We start from the raw sequence: 17,735 nt of genomic DNA, 5'->3' as shown, positions 1-17,735 counted from the left end.
ATATTTTGGAACCGCCACAGAATTTGATTGTGGCTGTGGAACTAGCCACAAAGAACTCCCAGAGGTAGCTGGGAGAAAGATTGAAAATTGGGAATGGGCAAGTTGACCACACCCAAGGAAAGGTGATGCTCCACACCAGCCCAATCTCCCCTGAGTGGTGCGCAAGATTTCAGGGATTGCAAGCACTCACCCAGGATTTGTGTTTGGAAAACTAGGCACAATGGAGGCTATGTGTATTTAAGGTTTGTTTATGAATATCTGCTTATGGAGGAGCTCACAGCAACAGCAGCCCAAAACACTGGCAGGGAACATGACATTGCAGGTGAGGCCAGAGACCCAACCCTTCTCCACTGGTCACATCTGAAAGCCCTATGCATATAAAATGTGAAAGGGGCTCAAGTGGTGTGTACATATAGGATGTGCTTGATGAGACTGATTCACACATGCATGTTCACCCCTTGATTTTACTGTAGCTAATGACTGTACACCTGAGGTTGACTTGCATTATCTCTTTTTTGTCTGTCAAAGAACCCAAGGTGGCCTTCATCATGCATCCATCCACTGGCTTCAGAAAAGTGGTGACCTTGTGTCCTTTCAGCAGGAACAATGGGGTTATGGCTTGAAATTCCACTGTAGAAATCACTCAATGCTTAGAGCAAGCCCTGATATACTTAGGCCCTGAACTGTGCCTATAATTATTTTGTACCGGTATAGAGAACACCTGATTCTAGTGTTTCTTTATAAAAAAGTGCTTCTTTATATAAAAAAAGGCAGCAGATCTCAGAACTTCCTAGAAAAAACTTATTTTGGCTCAGAACTAACTGTGTTACATAGCCCTGTAAAATAAGCGGGAATCCTGCTGACCAATAATTTGGAAGGGAGGAAGAAATCCACCTCCCAAATAGTTGATGACATAATGTCAGTGATAACATTAGTCAGTGGTGACTGAAGCTACCTGGCAGGCCATAATACATGCCTGGAGATGGGCATTTGGTATAGTGGGCCCCAGACAACTTGGCACCTTTGTTTCTGATAGGACTTAAGCAAAAAGCTAACTTTATCTGGCTGTAGGCCACTGTTGCTATGCTGTAACTTGCAGGTGGGAGGGGATTCTTGGAAACACTCTCAAATTTTGCAGCTAAGTGCACATCAAAAAAGACGAGAAAATCTATTCTTAAGAAATAACTCGGCCACCCATTCCATTTCTTAGAACTTCCAGAGGGCAAGTGTCAACCTCTTCAGGATCCTTGACCAGCTCTTCTAATGTCAAGTGAAGACCATTTTCTGGCAAGAATAAAAGTGTGTCACTGTGGTGACATTTCAGATTTCACAGTGGGGGCAACATTTAGCAAGAGGTTAGGTGGAAAAATAAATCTATTTTGGGATTGGCTGTAATGGTTGCCATCATTACAACCTGGGGCCATTAAAATCAACAGGAGCTTCTCTATTAGCTTCTCTGGGAAAGTGGATTCTACCTTATAATGGGAGCCCCTATAGGGTTGCTCGTACAATAAAATTATTCATGTAGGACAAAAATAACAACTTAATGCCAGTGCTTTATCTTCTACTGGAAACAATGAGCTTCCTTTTGCTGAAGAGGACAAGATGGAATGCATTGTGTGTGCTGTTCCACAAAAGTAAAACTTTTGTCATTCCCGAACAAAGTAAAATAAAGCAATGCAGAAAGTGAGAGCTATAATGACTGTGGGAATTAAAAGGCAGGTCTAAGTTGAATCAGCTCCCAGATATCAACAAATTCCTCTGCGACATATATGGCAAAATAATCTCTAAGTGGTTTACAAGTATAAAATCAATTATAAAATCCATACATAATTAAAATACATGATGGAAACAATTCCATCAAAACCTTAATATATATATATATAATTAGAATTTACCATACAACAAGGCAATTAAAAAGAATAAAAATAAAAGCAGTTAAAAGAGCAATGCAAGCAGTTCAGTCAGGAAGTTCAAGTTCAATGGAATGCTTGCCTAGATAGCTGTGTCTTCAGGAGTTGCTGGAATATCCATACGGATAGAGCCTATCACATTTCAACAGGGAGGGCATTCTACAACACTGTTGCCACCAGTGAAAAAGCCCACCTGTGGTTACTGCAAGCCAGTAATGATGGTTTGAGGAAATAAAGCATTCTTCCATAGAGGTGTGAGAAAGAGAGGAGAAGCCAGGGGAATCACTCAAGCTCCTTGTTCATTCTCAACCGGAATTCAATGTTTGTCCATTGTATCTGAGAAAACAAAGCAGATCCATACATCAAAACACGGCAAAGCCAGAGGGATTTTTCCAAAGGAACTATAATGAAAGGATCAGCCAGTGGTGTAGACTTGGGTGAACTGTGATCTATTACCAGGTGAGAATTGAGCGTAGGTTATTGTGCTTTGCTTTTCGTTAAAGGTTTTTGGTATGCTAGCACACTCAGATAAACTTATTGAATTCACAACATTCTGGGGAGGTTGCATGTGTCTTTATTTTTCTCTTTCTTGACTGGAATCCAAGCACCCATGACTTGTGCTCCTGACTCTTCTTTTTAAAGCATCTCCTCTCTCTCTCTCTCTCTCTCTCTCTCTCTCTCTCTCTCTCTCTCTCTCTGTGTGTGTGTGTGTGTGTGTAGAAGGAGGATTGAGATGACTGTACTGGCATGAAGATTAACCCCCTACTTACACCACTGAAAACTTCTTGGGACTACTGAAATCAGAGCCATCCCAGTGTATCTTATTTCCCGAGCCATTTCCCTCTGTTAATACTTTGTCGTCTCTATAAACTAGTTCCAGCTGTGTTGATTTGCCTGATAGAGCACTTCAAGTTTGTCTTTGGAGTCTAACATGCTGCACTGTCAGCTGACACCAGCACCTTGGTCCACCTAATCAGATTCTGAATGTGATGGGAAATGGGGAGGAAACACAAAAGCAAGCTATTGCTGAAACTGTTGCTGATAAATATAGCTCTTGGGTCAGTCAACAGCGGTGTGACACAGCCCCAGATATCATGATTTGGATTGTCAAAATAACCCATGTTAGATACGGACTGAAGCCTTCAAATCCAGCCAAATGTTCAGCACTTTTAAGCACTACTCATTTCAGAGAGAGGCACATAGCATTATTCTGGGACCAGGGGTACCTCACCACAATGCAGGCAGAATTACTACCAATGCATGCTTAGTGGAAGGGCTTCAGTAGAGGCCTGTGCATTCAGCACAGGGACGCGGGTGGTGCTGTGGTCTAAACCGCTGAGCCTCTTGGGCTTGCCAATTCAGAAGGTCAGCGGTTTGAAATGCTTGTGACAGGGAGAGCTCCCATTGTTCTGTCCCAGCTTCTGCCAGCCTAGCAGTTTGAAAGCACGTCAGTGCAAGTAGATCAATAGGTACCGCTGCGGCGGGAAAGTAAACGGCGTTTCCATGCACTCTAGTTTCCGTCGTAGTGTTTCATTGCACCAGAAGCAGTTTAGTCATGCTGGCCACATGACCCAGAAAACTGCCTGTAGACAAACGCCAGCTCCCTCGGCCTGAAAAGCGAGATGAGCGCCACAACCCCATAGTCATCTTTGACTGGACTTAACCGTCCAGGGGTCCTTTACCTTTTTTTATGCATTCAGCCTAACCTGCTTCATAGAGGTGTTAGGATAAAACAGGAGGGAGACCTATAGTTGCCACTAAGTTCTGTGGGGAAAGGGGTGGAATGTAAGTGGAATAAATACATGAGGCCTAGTTAGCTTTGAGGCGGTAAACCTGTGTGCTCTGTACCATGACTGTGGTAATATATGACTGAAGGCCACTTCATTGGGGGAGAGGGAATGCTTCAAAAAAAAATTAAGGGAAATAATTGTGTGAGGAAGAGTTCAATCAAGTAACCTCCCACCCACAGTCCAAAGGGGTACAAATAGTATACAGGCTTAAAACATCAGTGATAAATCTGCTGTGCCTTAGTGGACAGTTACCTCCACTAAACTAGGCCCTGTACAGGTACACTACAGATCTTGTCTGTAAGTGAATCAATTTTTTAAAGGTTGCCACGGGCAGTTTATCTCACCAAAAAGCACATGCTACTTAAATGTTCATATCAAGGAGAAACTTTACTGGCATGTTCTAATACACAGCAGAAGATGGGGATGTCATAGGGTGGGACCCTAAGAGGGCTGTTATTAATTCTCTCAAATATTGGTGGAGATTGGTAGGCCTCCACACCCAGAGTTTGCTTAATAAGCTTGCCAATTTCATTTTGGTGCCTCCATTTCTGTGTCACACTCTGCAAGTTGAAACTTGGGCTTCTGTAACCACAAGGAGCAAATTCTGACAAGTGTCTTGCCCTTCCCAATTTGCTGCCTTTGCGGCTTACATCCCAGGTGCAACAGTTTGCAGATTCGGATAGGTGAGTGAGTGGCACCTGTCAAAATACTTTCCCCGCTTCAAGATGGGAGCTGGGGAAGATAGCACATTCCAATAAGTGGAAGGCACCTATCGTAAATCGCTGCCTCCTGTATCAAGGATACAAATGGTAAAGATAGCAAATTCTGACAGGAAAGTGACATCCATCAGCATTTTCTAGAGGTGCTCTTCTTATTTCAGAATGTAAAATGATACAATCATCATCTTTTGCTGCTAGAAGCAAGTGCAGGCTGGAAGGCATTTTTTTCAGTGATATACTGCTTGTTTCTTTCCCCCCAAATTAAGCCTTGGGATTTCATTTCATTCCACCTGCTTAGGGAAAAAGCAGAGCAGCTCATGCTGTCAAAATGTTCCCGAATCTGTATTCTCTGGTTTAGAATCTGGAATGGGGAACCTGTAGACCTCCAGGCGCAGTAACACAGGAGCTGGGCTTTTAGTGTGGTTGCCCCTGTTCTGTGGAATAGTATTCTTGTTGAGATACGACGGGCACTGTCGAGGAACAAGATATTGCTCAGTGGGTTAGAGTGCTGTGCTGATAATGCCAAGGTTGCAGGTTCAATCCCTGTATGGGACAGTTGCATATTCCTGCATTGCACGCGGTTGGACTAGAGGCTCCACAGGACCCCTTCCAACTCTTCCCCATCCTGACCATCATCCATGGTGATTGGGGCTAGTGGGAGTCACAGTCACAGTCTAACAACAGAAGCTCCTATCATTCCTTTCTACACCGAGTAGAATGGAATGATAGGGATTCATACATTGTTTGATTCCAGTTTCGGTCTCTGACTTACAACGTTATTGCCTCCCAGTTACAAGGTCTTATCTGCAGCAAGCCCTTAAATGCTATAGAATTCCTCATCTTCCAGGCATTGTTTCTAGAAGCACAGTTCATATTGTAACTGCTACAAATATTGTTGTTGCTGCTGCCGCTGTTATTATGACTTCATTTTCCAGCTGACTCTTGCAGGATGTGAATCGGAAAACTTACAGTATCATATCAAGCATATTTACTTAGAGGTCAGACCCACTGAACTTCAACAGAACTCACTCCCAGACTCATCCAGCATTTTAGACTGCAGTTTACACACTTACCTAGGGGTAAGCCCCACTGAAATGAGTGCAATTTTAAAATGTTCAGCTTTGATCAGAGGGTTTCCTCCATCTGGCTCTACCACCTTCTGCCCTGTGGCTTCTATTGTTAATGACCTCTGAGACAGCCATTACAGGACCACAAGATATCTATCTTCACAGTGCCAGAAGTCCCCCCCCCTTTTGCTTTCCTTTCTAATGTGTGTGCATGTGGGGCAGAGCGGGGAGAAACAGCCAGGGTAATGTATTCAAAATACCCAGCACCACTTCTGCCTTAAGCCTAAGTTTTGTAAACATGGACCTTATTTAGAAAATTCCCAGACTCCCCCAAGTGGATAGGAAAGAAATGTAGCTCTAGAGATATTGCCAGGAAGATCCCTCCTGGCAGTCATTATCCATAATGAGCTAAATTCCTGCATTCTGATATACACTCTCTTTCCCCCATTAGCTTCAGAGCATTTGTTTGACAAGAATCATTGCCTAAGACTCTTCTTGCAAGCTGATGAGCTTTTTGCTCATTCTGTAGCTTAGCCTCTAATGTAGCGGGGGGGGGGGGGAGGAACCTGTGGCCCTCCAGATACTGGTAGGATCCAACACCCCAGTAGATATTTAATGTTTTAAATATGTCCATTAAAAAAAATCCTATTGTTTTATCACTTTGGTGTTTGCCACCCTGGGCTCCTTTGGGAGAAGGGTGGGATATAAACAACAACTTCTTCTTCTTCTTCTTCTTCTTCTCCTCCTCCTCCTCCTCCTCCTCCTCCTCCTCCTCCTCCTGAACCAGCATGGCCAATGGCCAAGGATTATGGGTCTGGGTGTCCAACATCATCTTTAGGGACACTTTCCCCTATGTCTGCTGTAATGCAAACCTCTTAGGAGGAAGGGGTCAGATTGCTATTTTTACAGACCAGGAGGATCCACCTCAAACCCTAACCCTTCAACAAAGCTTCCACTTTTTAATATACCATAATTATATATTTTTAAATCTGCATACGGAAGTTCTATAAAATGGCTTGGGTGATTCTTTCAACTGTCTGTCTATTGCTCAAACTGTGGCCTCCTTGCTGTCTTGCCTTTCTCCTTATCATACAGCTCAACCACATGCATATTTACCGGGAAGTATTTGTGTTCGGTGGGACACGGGTGGCGCTGTGGGTAAAAGCCTCAGTGCCTAGGGCTTGCCGATTGAAAGGTCGGCGGTTCGAATCCTCGCGGCGAGGTGCGCTCCCGTCGTTAGGTCCCAGCACCTGCCAACCTAGCAGTTCGAAAGCACCCCCAGGTGCAAGTAGATAAATAGGGACCGCTTACTGGCGGGAAGGTAAACGGTGTTTCCGTGTGCTGCGCCAGCTCGCCAGATGCAGCTTTGTCATGCTGGCCACGTGACCCGGAAGTGTCTCCGGACAGCGCTGGCCCCTGGCCTCTTAAGTGAGATGAGCGCACAACCCCAGAGTCTGTCAAGACTGGCCCGTACGGGCAGGGGTACCTTTACCTTTACCTTTTTATTTGTGTTCGGTGCAGTTTACTTCCAGGAAAGTGTGCCGAGGACTGTAGCCTTTAAAAAAACCATGAAATAAAAGCATCATTACGTTTCTGGAAGGATCCATCTTACAGCTGCAACCTTCAACTCTCTTACTGGAGAGAAGGCCCCACTGAAGACAGCAGGACTTCCTTCAGAGTAAACATGACTTAGATGTATTGGCAGGGGGGTAAATGAGAGAACCGTTTTTAGTCCCTTCCAGGTCTATTTTATTGATTAATTTTATTTAAACAATTCCTACGTTTCTATGATTGTGCTTCACAACCCACTTGTGTGCCATCATGATCTGTTTATCTGAAGGCTGGTAGTCTAAGGAACAAGTTGTAGTTTTTCTCAACCCAGGACTGTTCACACTCATCCTCAACATGCTGCTTACAGTGTTGTTCAAACTTGGACACCAGTTGGTTTTGGACTACAATTCCCATCATCCCTGACCACTGGTTCTGCTAGCTAGGGATGATTAGAGTTGTAGTCCAAAAACAGCTGGAGCCCAAGTTTGAGTAACACTGTGCCGCTAGATTGATTCTAGATCCTTCTATTCCAAGGGTGGGTGTGGCTACTGATACATATTTGAAAACTCTTTCCTTGATTAGGTTATCCACACCTTTTCTTTCCTGCACATGCCCCAGGTGAATGAAGAAGGAAGTGATGGTTGCCACCTTTGTACATGCCACCATCCTTGGGCAGCTGTGGAGGCATCTCCATTTCTCGGATTACCTGTATCTGTTTTCAAATGGACACACTGAGGAGAAATGTAGTTTCTCAAAAAGTGCTTTACAGGGGCACAAAATATGCAGCACACCTAGATTGTGTGTGGACTACAGAAAAACAACAGGAACCCAGTTGCCACTCATTCTGGAAGAAAAGGATGTGTGGACCCCAATTAAAAAACCCGACTAGCCAAGATGGGGTGGTGGGTGGTATTCAGCTTAGAATTATAATGCCAGATGTTCTAGGAATGACTACGGACAGGGGTACCAACTTGAATAAACTAGAGGGGCAGGTAAACCCCACCCTGCATATTCAATCACATGACAAAGTGCACACACACTATTTGAATGGCAAAGTCTGTCAACTTTTTGGGGGGAGGCCTTTGGCCCCTTGAAATATTTTTGGGGTGGCCTGAAGCCGCCTCAGCCTCTAGGAGTCAGGCATAATAGCGTAATAAGTATGATAAAATTTAAAATCAACAACTTAATTGGTAAGTATTTGAAACCCGGTATGGCTTTTGGAAGTCCATTATATTAATAGCTCCAAGAGCAGCTTTCTCTCTTATTGCCACAGATCCCTTTAACTCTTGCGGTGCTGCTCTGCACCTGTTCAGCTCCGAAAAGAAATTCCATGCGGCCCCCAGCAAGCCTCTCCACTCGGCCTGCGTCTTAAGCGGCACCCCCCGGCAGAGCGTGCGCCTCAATCTGCTTTTTCACCAATTAAGCCATCTTCGGCTTAGAGAAAGAAATAAAAGTCTCTGTAAATCCATTGCAGGAGGAATGGTCCCCAGGCTTTCCGCTGGCTGGTTATTGATCCCTTTAAGTGCCTGCTAATGAGACCCGTTTATACCCAATAAAGCACGCGCTACCGGAGCGCCAAAAGACAGATGAAGTGCTCGCAAGGAAGGGCAGCACACACACCACCACCCCCGAAAACCCGGGCACAGCGGGAAGAAGTATTGATCTGCTGCGGGGCCGCCCTTCAAGGGTTAACCTGCTCTAGGAGAGAGAGAGAGAGAGAGAGAGAGAGAGAGAGAGAGAGAGAGAGAGAGAGAGAGAGAGAGAGAGAGGAGGGGGCGTGGCCACGGTGGCATCAAATCTTGAGGTGGGAGGGGGGAGTCTACAAAAGAGAGGCAAAGCTGCCGGCGCTCTCCAAGTCCCGCGGTCTGTTCCTGAAAGGGAAGAGGCGCTGAGGCTGTGAAAGCTTTGGAAGCCTTTGATTCTTCCCCATCGCCTCCGTATGTAGTTTCCCCAGTGGTGGAAAGGGAAAGCCTGCGTCCAGAAGGAAGCATTTATTTTCCTGCTTCTTGCTCTCCCATGCACACCCCGAGATTCCAAAGGTTGCAACCCCTGACACTGAAAAATCCGGTCCTGCGGGGCAGCCCAGCTGCTCCTCGCTTGGGATCTGCTTCACGACGGCAGGCAGGCAGGCAGGCAATGACAGGGTACGGGGGGGACTACTACTAGCTCTGCTTCCTGTATCCCAACAAAGCGCAAGTAGGGAGCCCGCAAACAAGGCAGAGAGAAAGAGGAGCAGCGTTTGGTCTCGGATATACATTCCCTGGTGGTGGAGGCTCCACTGAGCTGGCGCGCATAGCAGAGAGTCGCTTGTAAGCAGCGAGGCAGTGGCTGCCCCGTCTTCCCCCACCTCCACAGGATCCCACCACAGCCTTGACCCCCGACAGCAGGCGTCGATCCGCTTCCCCCATCGGGAGCTGTCGGGAACGATTCTCTCCCCCCCCCCCACCAAGCGAGGGAAGCAGCTGCAAATGTCACATATTAGGGAAAGGGGATTCGCTGCAGCTGATGGAAAGGCTTCCCTCGACCAGCCAGTCAGGGACACTCGCTCGCCTACCTAAATAAAAAATAAATAAATAAAAATTCTCCCCCTCCCCTCTCTTCCTTCTCTTATATTTTACCTGGGCGACGGCAGCAAGAAGCTGATGTGGGGAGCGGGGGCGCCCTCTTCGCTTCTCCTCCTCCTCTGTCCGTTATTGCCCTCTTCTGTGGAGGGCTTGAGCCAAGAGTGAGGGTGGGGAGGGGGGAAACTGAGGAGGAGAGTGGGGGGGGGGAGGAGGAGGAGAGAAGGCGGCGTGTGACAGATGCACTCCTCTGACAGCTCCCCGGCTAGTGGCTCCCTGCCATTGGCTCAGTGCAGCGGAGCGGCAAGGCTGCGCGCTATAATAGCACCATGCCTGTGCGAGGCAGCAGCTCAGACTCCTTCGGCAAAGCCAGAGAGATGCTAAAGCTGCTCCTCCTCTCTCTCCTCCTCCTCCAGCAGCAGCTCTGAGGGGAAGGGGGGGAAAGACCGTGGTCAATGCCTGCTGGCTCCGGCCATTGCTAAGCTCGCCTGCTTGCTGTGTCTCTGTCCGTCTCGCTCTTTCTTCCCCACCCTGCGGAAAGGGAGAGCCGGGCTGCCGTTACTTCCACCGCCTGAGCTGGAGCGAGCAGCCGGAGGGAGCGCGGTGTGCATGCCTCTGGTGCGCGCGCCTTGTGTGTGCTCGGGGCTCGCTTCCCCCCGGGTTTCCCCACCCACTCCCGCCGCCACCCCATCGCCGCTTCCTCGCACCGCCACCCTACACGCGCACGCACATACATACACGCGCGCGCACACACACACGCCCGGCGCCTTGCTTCCCGGCTGATCGGGCACCCTCGGGGTGCATGGAAGCAGCGGCGGCGGCAGCAGCCCACGAGGCGGCTGCCCCATGGAGTGTTATTACATTGTCATCAGCTCCGCGCACCTCAGCAATGGGCACTTTCGCAACATCAAGGGAGTTTTCCGAGGTCCTCTCAGCAAGAACGGCAACAAAACTCTGGTAAGGAGCCTTCCTCTCCACCCGCCCGCCCCCTCTCCTCTTCCTCGCTCGCTCCATTATCTGTTGATGCCTCGCTTGGGTTAACTCTGGGTTCAGCACCGCAGCGTCCTGGACAGCTCCGAGCGGCGCGCTCCAGGGAAGGTTCTCTGTCGGTTTGGTGGAGATATATTTGCTAAAGGATGGGGAAAACGATTACCTTGTGTTCAGTCTCCCCTGCTTTCTTGTCGGTTTACTTTTGGGTCTTCCTGGACAGGGCTCTCCAACGTGCTCATTATGTGATGGGATCTGGTTTACCGTAACCCCCCAGTGGAAGGGGCACAGATGCTCTTGCTTATTGGTCGAAGCAGTGGTTAGTTCGAGTCCTTCTTCTCTTGGAGGGCAGAGTGTTTAAAACAAGCTGTGCAGTTATCTGGTAGAGGTTAGGACTCCAGAGGAAGTGGAATCCCTCTTATGTCTAGCTCTGGTTCAGCTTTGTTTAATACGAAAGAGGGTGTGAGGGTCTTCAGAAAGTGAAGGGAAAGGCAGATGGAGGCTCAAACTCTTGAGTTTTTCATTAGGAGGTTGTTGAAGAACGATAGTAGTTCGGAGCATCCCCCTGTTGATAAGAAGGGGATGTAAATCAACTTATAGTACAATCCTATGCATGTCTACTCTGAAGTTGGCCCCACTGCTTTCAATGTACCTTACTCCCAGATAGTGTATCTAGGATTGCAATCTTGCACACCTGTTCTCATTTGACTTCCAAGTGCTTAAGAAGGCACTCCTATACCTTCTCCCTCAGGCGTAAGCTTCTTTTGCACATAAGGTTGATGCTGGCTAACTGCCCATGGGGTGGCTTGAGTTGAGAATGCACTAAAGGCACACCTACCTCAATGATATATTGGTATATTCAGGTTGCCAGCCAAATTACATTAGTTGGGGTGTTTGGCTGACAACTCTTCTGTTAAATCTGTTGACGAACACATGCTTGGTTTGACTTGAGAGTGATCACATTTGTTGTGTCTGTGTTTGAAATTGTTGACGCTGGAAGGAATTGTTTTCTGAAGAAGTTCAGCTTCTTCATATGACAAATGAGATGCAGGAAGGCTACCCACTGTGGACCTGTCACCATGTGCAAGAGAGCCCTGAAAAAGTTCTATAGTACTGGATCCAGCTTTGGAGAGAGGAACGCTGTTTTCTCACTAGTGCTTATTGAAACTTTTCTATAGCAACAATGCAGTAGGAATTCAGCACATGTCCCTTGTGTGGAAGAGTTGCTTCCTATGCTTGCTAAAGAAGGTTACCTTGTGATTTCTCTGTAAATATAGTGACTGAGCAAAGTTTGAGGCAAGTCCTAAAATAAATTACACTAAATAGAAAATGACACTGGTTTAGGAAATGTTGGCACTCTCTTCTATGGTTATCACTGGAAGCACCTTGTTAAATTCATTCATGTTTCATCAAGCAGGGACACACAGAGATCCCTATGAAATAATAATGGAAGATGGTATGAATTATGCCAAGTTGGGTGCTGTTCTCTTTAAGGAGCAATAAGGCAAGAATGATTCATTGATGAAATTAGCAAGCAGCCCACAAGCATTTCTATCCATGTTGGTTAAACTGTGTCAAAATCTTATTACCTTCATTGTTCACTAGCCTGAGCTTTCATTGCTATGATTGGTTTGTGTATACAGAATTTTCTGTGTCTTTAACAACTGTGATCCTAAATACAATTCCTTGGAAGCAAGTGCCCATATTGTCAATGGAATGTACTTCCAAGCAGGTGAAATGGGTTCCTATCTCAAATATCTATAGGTAAATTTGTTACCAATGGCAAGGGAAGATTTGCTGCAATATTTCAGATGCCTGGAACAAAGTTAATGTTACATCTTGTGGAGGATCGCAGCTCAAGTTGATGCACTTCTGTAAAGTTCTGTTTGGTGACAAGTGGCACTTTGAAATGTCACGTTGATCACATTCCAAAAAATAGATATGTCAAATGCCTTTTGTCATGTACCACTAATACATCTGAAAGTTCAATTATCTGCTTATTATTCGGCATGATTGGGAGCAAATCTTAAGATATTTTCTTACGTACCACATTCTCATGTAGAAAAGTCCTAAATGTCACCAATCCCTGAGTACTGACATAATTTGTTTTGCCTTGAAGTTATTTTGGCATGTGGCAAAATTGGCCTTTGCCGCAAATCTAATTCAGTTTCGGTATTTGGGAAGAGTTTTTTGTTTTTTTAAAAAAAAGTTAATTTAATGAAAGTGATACAGAAGACTTCCTGAAAGGTAATATAAGGAAAATCTTCTTATAATACAACCTAATGCTCTCAAAAATGAAATTCATTTCTTTTTGGAAGTGAATGCAAAATTATTTCACCGACCCAGTCAACCAGGATGTAAATGTACTTCTTAAATGTAATTTAAAGTGGAAAAATCTTTCAAGGGAGATATGGGGTTTTTCATAAGTAAAAAATACATAGTCTGCAATCTTGACTTTCTCTTCTTGATACATAATAGAAAGGGGCATTATGCATGAAAAAGGAACCAAATTAACAGCATAATGGACAGGAGGGGAAAGAAGAAGAGCTGGCACCCAACTGAAGACAGTGCGGTTAACTTTGTTAAAGAATGAAATTAAGTTGCATGATTTTACATATTAGGACAAATGGAGAAAGCTATTCATTTTTGTTTTTAGATCATGGATGGGAAGGGGGAAAGTGTTGCTATCCAGGTGTTCCTGGACTACAACTCTTGTATTCCTTTAGCATTGACCATGTGGGCTGGAGCTGATGGGAATTGGAGCCTTATAATATCTGGAGGGCTGCAGCTTCCCCATCAGTGTCCAAGCAGGCACCACCTTAGAAGATGTGTTCAATGCAAGAAGGCATCATCTAAGTTAGTGCTTACCACCCACAGTTTTTCTGTCAGAATTTTTATTTTAAAAGGGTTTCCTGATTTATTAGTATTTAAAACTTTTAATAGATTAAGCAGTGCCCCCAGGTTAATGTAACTGCTGAACTAAAAGTTGTAATCTATGGTGAAATATATACAATTCAGTTGTCCCCAAAGTAGCAAGTCCATTGTGATCTGTGCTCACACCCCAAATCCAACTGTTGTCAACAGTCTTTGCTAGTTGTAGAGTGTGGTAAAAAGCAACCATTTCTTCAGAGTTCATGGAATAACTTCAGTGCTGTTTATTAAGTCTTTGATTGACGGTTGACTTTGTCCTGAAGAGATGTAGATATATCATTCCACCAAAAAATTGTGTGCATCTCTTTCTCTCTCTGTGTGTGTGTGTGTTTGTGTGTGAAATGAATATACATATATATGCACACACATGACTGAAGCTAAAATGAACTTCTACCAAAAGCTTTTTGTGACATCAACACTGTATAATCAACTTTAGTGCAGGAGACCCACTTTTTTTGTCGGCAAGGAAGTGCATACATTCCCAGGGAACATCAGATATAGAAAAACCCATAAGACTGGTTAAATGAGCAATTTATGGTTTTAGATGTAATGAAAGGGCCCTGGTTATTTCAGCTTTCAAAGGAGTTTATTTTATTGCATTTGTGCAATTTCTCCATTGGCCAAGAGGGGCCACTGCTGAGCAGTTTATCCCCCTCTCTTACACTCTCATCTCTTTCTCCTCTGAACTAACTTTGCTGTGTGGTTGTGGTCTTAAGAATGAGGACAGTAGATGTTAATCCCACTCCTGATCTAGTGAGCTAAGAAGCACAAATCTGAGGATTTATTGCTCTTTCTCAGATTTCTAGTTGGGGTGGAAGGGGTGATGGTGCCTTAGGTCTTTTCTTCACTTGCTTCACTGCTTGTGAGTGACTTGAAAGAGATGATTGTGAAAGTGCAGCTACATGGTGTTAAACAGAGGAAATGAAGAGCCTCCATTCATATCAGTTCCGTAGTAGGAAAGTGTGACACCCCAGCACCCTCACATTCATGGTCAAGTAAATCAATAAAAATAACTGAGGTTCTGCTCCCTGCTAACATAAACCCTGGCTATGCCCATGATCACATCATTTTCATTTCTACTATGAGACAGGGGGAAAATGTTTCACCGTGATGAGGATGCAAAAGGAAACTGAAGAACAAAGAAGTTGGGGGACAGGGAAGGAGACCACAAGAGCTGTGAGACTGGAAAATGGCTATGGATCAAGAAAACCATGAGTGAACATTGTAGTGAATGTAAAGGTTGGAGAAGGTGCTATAAGCCCAGGGTGGAAATTTGTGGTCCTCCATATATTGTTGGACTCCAACTCCCATCAACCTTTGCCAGTATAGTTAGTGGTCAGGAATGATGGGAGCTGTAGTTCACCACTAAGTGGAGGGCCACAGGTTCCTTGCCTCTGCGGTAAATGAGTGTAATTGAAACAAATGTTCAGAAGGAGCACGGAAATGAACTCAAGCTTTGATGCTCTGTGTTGCTGTATGCTGTAATTAAAATTATGTAGTGAAAATTGAGGTCCTGTAAATGTTTCCCTGGGAATAAGTACAATGAAGCTCAACAGGACCTACTTCCAAGTAGATAAAGGTAAAGGACCCCAGTTAAGTCCAGTCAAAGGCAACTATGCTGTGCAGCGCTCATCTCGCTTCAGGCCGAGGGAGCCAGTGTTTGTCCACAGACAGCTTTCCGTGTCATGTGGCCAGCATGCCTAAGCTGCTTCTAGTGCAACAGGACACTGTGACAGAAGCCAGAGCACATGGAAATGCCATTAACTTTCCCGTCGCAGTGGTACCTATTTATCTACTTGCACTGGTGTGCTTTTGAATTGCTAGGTTGGCAGAAGCTGGGACAGAGCAATGGGAGCTCACCCCGTAATGAGGATTCAAACCGCCGACCTTCCGATCGGCAAGCCCAAAAGGCTCAGTGGCTTAGACCACAATGCCACCCGCTTCATCTTTCCAAGTAGACATGCATACAATTGCACTGTAAGTATGTAGAGAATTCACAATAATGTTGCAAAGGATGTGTATTACAAAGAAATGATGGTTCTAGATTCAGGTAAGTAGCAGTGTTGGTCTGACGCAGTAGAAATATATGTATAAAAATGAAAAAAATTGTCCAGTAGCCCCTTAGAGACCAACTAAGTTTGTTCATGGTATGAGTTTTCGTGTGCATGCACACCTCTTCAGATACACAAAAGCTTTATTTTTATGTATTTCTAAAGAAATGATGGTGGGATTTAGTTGGAATTGTATTAGAAAGATTCCTTTCCATGACAGGACTTTATTTAATTTAACTGCAAAGTAGCAAAATAATTAAAATGAAATAAATTTTGAGCACAGAAGAATTGTTCGCATTAGCCCAACAACAGCTGGACAAAACATACCAACTGTTTCAAAACTGTCACACGCAATATGAAGACAAGAAGCAACGATATAGCAGGTCAGACTATTCAGCCCAGTGCTGTTATTCAGGCTAACAGTGTCTCTCCAGCATCTCAGAATCCTGTCATCCTGCTTTTTTCTTCTTCTGGGGGTACGCAGTACCAACAACTGCCCCCCCAAAAAAACCTTAAAAGTGTGGCACTTACTGTAATGACTTTATGGTGAATACCAGACCTTTTCCTCTCATTTTTTAAAAAATAATAATCACTTGTATCATCTGACACCTGATCATTTTAATTGAAGATGCTAGAGATTGTACCTTGGACCTTCTGCATGCAAACATGTGCTCTGCCACTGCATAATAATCCCTTGCCAAAAATAGTGTGTTATAAGTACAGGAAAAGCCCAGCCTATAGGAGCAGTTAATCAATGGAAGAAAATATCTGGAAAGGAAGTGGAATTTCTTTTAGAGGGAGCTTTCAAAGAAATGAAAGTAGGGCTGTACTTAGACACACACACCCTGCTCTCCATTGCAGTGCCAGTATTCCATTTTAACTTCTGCAACGCAATTCAACTCTTTGTTTATTGTTTACATTTTATACTACTTACTATAAAGAAATTCTTGAAGTGATTCATGTCATAAAGATGGTACTTTTAAAACCATTTCAAAAAGCAGAAAGATCAAGAACTAAAGGACTATAGAATCCAGGGTTAACGATCAAGATTCACAGGCAAAGGGGCATGTTTTAATAATAATAATAATAATAATAATAATAATAATAAGAAGAAGAAGAAGAAGAAGAAGAAGAAGAAGAAGAAGAAGAAGTAGTAGTTTATTTTATTCTGCCCATCTGGCTGGGTTTCCCCAGCTACTCTGGGTGACTCCCAATAGAATATTAAAAACACGATAAAACATCAGACATAAACAGGGCTGCCTTCAGATGTTTTCTAAAAGTCAGGTAGTTGTTTATTTCCTTGACATCTGATGGGAGGGCGTTCCACAGGGCAGGTGCCACTATTGAGAAGGCCCTCTGCCTGCTTCCCTGTAACCCTGTATAGGAAGAACACTTCTATGTTGAGGTTTCCTGAATAACAGGAAGGGGAGAGCATTCCACAGGGTAGGGACTATCGCAGAGACAGCCTGCTTCCAAGTTGCCATCAAAGAACAATTTGCAGGTTCTGGCAAAACCCACGAAGCCTCCCTTGAATATCTTCATGATCGAACAGTTTATACAGGGGAATGATGTTTTCCAGGTAACCTAAACTGCTGAGGGCTTTGTTCTACTGAGCACCCAGGCAGCTGCATGTGGAACCAGCTCTAGCTTCTGGATCAGATTCAAGGGGAGCCCTACACATTACCATAATCCAGTCATGAGGTCATCTAATCATGAGGTCATCAGTGCATGAATCACAGTGGCTGACCTATTCCTGCTTGCTGTTCTGCAGCAGGTCTTAGCTGGTGTACCAGCCACAGTCGGTAGTAGACACTTGTCCCCACAGAAGCTTCTTGAGCCTCTCACGACAATGACTCATCCAGGGTCTAAACGACAGAAACTGATCCCGCAAACAATAAGGCAATACAGTGGACACCACAGGCAGTATCCAACTAACTTGTTCTATCAGTGTAAGGATTTGCACGTTGGAACTACGCCCTATCTTTTCCCTGCTGCATATCCCCTAAACCTGTTCTGGGGATTCGTGCAACATTATGCAATAGATCTGGAGATGGTGCAGGGCAGGGAGGGGAGAGGGAAAGGTCAGTTGCACAAGCAGGAGTACTTGCACTGACAGAATGAGTTAGTTGGAAACCGTCTCACGTCTGATACTATACTAACCTGAG

The 17,735-nt window shown here is 44.9% G+C and overlaps 1 protein-coding gene and 1 long non-coding RNA gene across 2 annotated transcripts in view; one reads left to right on the top strand and one right to left on the bottom strand.

Annotated features, from left to right (window-relative positions):
- Positions 1–1,678: 1,678 nt before the first annotated feature.
- Positions 1,679–9,877, bottom strand: LOC128423765 (uncharacterized). Its single transcript, XR_008332838.1, has 2 exons — positions 9,659–9,877; positions 1,679–2,249 (listed from the first exon to the last, which is right to left on the bottom strand). It is a non-coding gene; the product is annotated as an uncharacterized LOC128423765 (long non-coding RNA).
- Positions 9,878–9,889: 12 nt separating this feature from the next.
- Positions 9,890–17,735, top strand: part of ZNF804A (zinc finger protein 804A) — a 204,301-nt gene continuing 196,455 nt past the window's right edge. Inside the window, exon 1 of the mRNA XM_053409279.1 lies at positions 9,890–10,558. Coding sequence (XP_053265254.1) covers positions 10,448–10,558 — 111 coding nt within the window. The 5' untranslated portion in view covers positions 9,890–10,447. The remainder of the gene's footprint in view (positions 10,559–17,735) is intronic.

Source organism: Podarcis raffonei, chromosome 1 (assembly GCF_027172205.1).
Source record: "Podarcis raffonei isolate rPodRaf1 chromosome 1, rPodRaf1.pri, whole genome shotgun sequence".
Taxonomy (NCBI): Eukaryota; Metazoa; Chordata; class Lepidosauria; order Squamata; family Lacertidae; genus Podarcis; species Podarcis raffonei.
The sequence above is the reverse complement of the archived record's forward strand: the minus strand, read 5'-3'. Positions and strand labels throughout refer to the sequence as shown.